We start from the raw sequence: 3,355 nt of genomic DNA, 5'->3' as shown, positions 1-3,355 counted from the left end.
GCTTTATTTCACTGACTGTATGATAACAACAACACAAATTCTGATTGGGCTCAACCCATTCACTTCAAGTAAATGATGAATCTAACTCTGAATATAAGACTTAAACTAGAATAAAATTTAGTATGAAAATGGTCCTCTCCTAGTCTTCATCTGAGCACACAGTGAGGTGTTTCTGATATGGTATATCACCAGGGTGGGGTTCGCAGAGGTTCGCAGAGGTTTGGGAGAACCTCTAGCTAAGATTCTGTGTAATTTGGAGAACCCCAAATCCCACTCCTGGCTGGCCCCACCCCGTCCCTCCTGCCCCTCCCAGGAGTCCCCACACGGCCCATTTTGGATGCAGGTAAGTGCAGGGTGTGTGTAAAGGCTTGGGGAGGGTGAAGAACGTGCCTACTGGAAGTTCATGAAGGCCAGAACAGGTTTGTTTCTGGCCTCCAGAGGCTGCTGGAGCCTGGGGAGGCCATTTTCACCCTCCTGGAGGATCAAAGAAAACCTTCAGAGCCCGGGGAGGGTGAAAACGCCGCCCCACCATGGTGCAGAAGCCGACTAGGCCACTCCCACCATGGGCACACCCACCCAGCAATTGGGCAGAGAACCTCTTGCTAAAATTTTTGAAGCCCACCCCTGGATACCTCTAAATCTTGAATCTATCTATTTTGTAGATCTCACTGACTTGAATATACACATATAAAAATGCACTTAAAATTGATGAACTAAATGTTCCTTTCCAACCACCTCAATAATTACAGATAAGAAAGCTTATTTAAACATTACAAAGGCTTGAATTTATTATTTCTGATTTAAACATAGCATAGTTAAAGTAAGAAGAAGTTTACTTTAAAATATGAATGAAATAGTCTGCTTTGAAATGGGAGAATATGAAATAGTAACCATTATGGAGTGGGCTTTTTTTATTTTTATTTTTTTCAGTATGTTCAAAAGCTTGTCAAAGTCAATGGATTTGAGTAGAAACAAACAGCAATTAATATCCAGAACAGAAAAAGTACATATTTAAATATTTGCCATTAAAATGGCACTAAACATTAAATAGATTATGTCCTTTATCATTAATTTCTTCAGTATGTCCACCTCAAATCAATATATTAAGTAATGTATTTCATTAAATAGCATGGAATTGTTCCTATGTACCTAAATATGTACTGAAATTTTATTTCTGTACATGTGAGAAAGAGACATATTTTGATATAAAAAGAATTTAGACATATTAAAATGTAAACTTAGAAAAGGTACCTAAAATATTTGCCTTTACTTTAGATAATTCTTGAATTATTGCATTAAAAAAGAGCTTCAAAATATGAATACCTATTTTAAAATGGAAGAATAGAAAGAGGTAAACAACTCAGTATTTCCTCTTCCACATACGATAATTTTTCAAATTAGTTTTCATTATCACTGAATGTCCAAAAACAAACAAACAACAAACAAAAAACCAACAACAACACAATCACAAATATGTCCTTCATAGGCTAAGATGTATTTCAGGGGTTTCGAATCTCAACCTAACCTAACTTTCTTGAAGTGATAAGAAATAACTACATAGCAAAGTAATTTTGGAGGAAAGATGCTAGTTATTGTTGACCTTTAATTGATCTGAGAAATCAGAATGAATGACCAAGTCCACCCTCATTCATGAAATCTCAATGAAAGTGAGGCTTCAATAAATTTGAACTATTCATTTTCTTCCTTCTTCAGACCAGGTTATTTAAAAACAAATTTTGTAGGCACAATATACAGGAAAAGCATCATGTAAAATAAATATTGTGTTTATTAATTAATAATATTATTATAATATATTGAATGAAATTCTTACATGTGTATGTACAAATTTTTTTTAAAATGCCAGTTCTGTGAGGAATATATGGTACACTTATGTAATTATCTCTTCAAATATGAATATATTTCCAACATTTCCTTTCACCAAAATGTGTAAGACATTTTGCCAAAAAACTTTTTCATCACCACTTTAACCTCCTGGTTTCTCAAGGTATATATAAGTGGATTTAAAACTGGAGTAATTGTGCTATAAAGGAGGGTTACTATCATATCTCGTTGGGAGGAGGTACCCACAGTGGGAAGCATATAGTTGAATAATACAGGAATGTAGAGTAAAGCCACCACAGTTAGGTGGGATCCACAAGTAAAGAAGGCTTTTTGCAAACCATGTTGGGAATGTACTTTACACAGAAGGAAAGTAATAATGTAGAGATAGGAGAGGAGTATAAAGATGAAGGGGCCCATAACAACACAGCTGGTTACAATACTAAGCAGCATGAGGTTGAGGTGTGTGCTTCCACAAGCCAATTTCAACAATGGCTTGATGTCACAGACAAAGTGTTCAATTAGATTTGGCCCACAGAAGGGAAGACGAGCCATCGCCACTACATGCATCAAGGCATGGAAAAAACCAGTTAATAAAGTGGCAATTGCCATTAAAACACAACACTCTTTTCTCATGGTAACAGTATAATGCAGTGGGTTGCATATTGCAACATAGCGGTCATAGGCCATGATTCCAAGGAGAATGCCTTCACTACTACCCAAGAAGTATAAGAAAAATAGCTGAACCATGCAGCCATTGAAGGAAATTGTTTGTGGTTCTGTTAGAAACCCAGACAACATCTTTGGAATGGTTATTGTGGAGTGAAATATATCAAGGCAGGAAAGATTTCCAAGAAAAAAATACATGGGGCTGTGAAGGCGAGACTCAGCTGAAACTACAATCACAATAGCTCCATTCCCCACTAATGTGGCCATATAGAGTAGGAGGAAAATGGCAAAGAATATATACTGAAGCTCCAAATCATTGTTCAGGCCCAACAAGATGAATTCTTCCACTTCTGTTTGGTTCTTCATCACTAAGAAAAAATAGACAGAAATATGACAAAAAATAACTATTCAAGATTTGAAAATGATTTTGCAAATAAGAAAAGCAGATGTTGTTGAAAGTAAGAAGAAAACAATAATAGAAATTGCTTAACAAGATAGACATAATAAGTAAGGGATAGGTTAAATAACTATTTACTTTAGGCAAAACATAATTCTCACAGTGGTAGAAATTAAGGAATGGGCCTTTAGAATTTGAATATATGAGGGCAATTTTTTATGCAAATATATTTTGAGATCTCCAATGGTAATAAAGACATTCTTAGTAATTATATCAACTTCCCCAGGATTTCATATAGTTCATATGTATAAAGTTGATTGTTGTCTCTGAGGGAAAAAGTTTCCTGAATTTACTGCCTTGAGTTTAAAATAGGTAACTAACTTAATTCCAATATATTTTATTATCTTTTTCAACTTTTTTTTTCATTTTATTTCATTTGAAATTTGCCTC

General features: G+C 35.0%; 1 protein-coding gene across 1 annotated transcript; it reads right to left on the bottom strand.

Annotated features, from left to right (window-relative positions):
• Window positions 1-1,935: 1,935 nt before the first annotated feature.
• LOC117668833 (olfactory receptor 12D1-like) lies at window positions 1,936-2,874 on the bottom strand. The gene has a single exon (XM_034422888.2). The coding sequence runs from the start codon at window positions 2,872-2,874 to the stop codon at window positions 1,936-1,938; it is 939 nt and encodes a 312-aa protein (XP_034278779.2).
• Window positions 2,875-3,355: the final 481 nt, after the last annotated feature.

Source organism: Pantherophis guttatus, chromosome 4, assembly GCF_059756535.1.
Source record: "Pantherophis guttatus breed Tessera chromosome 4, ASM5975653v1, whole genome shotgun sequence".
Taxonomy (NCBI): domain Eukaryota; kingdom Metazoa; phylum Chordata; class Lepidosauria; order Squamata; family Colubridae; genus Pantherophis; species Pantherophis guttatus.
Note: the sequence above shows the minus strand (reverse complement) of the source record. Positions and strands in the feature narration are given on the sequence as shown.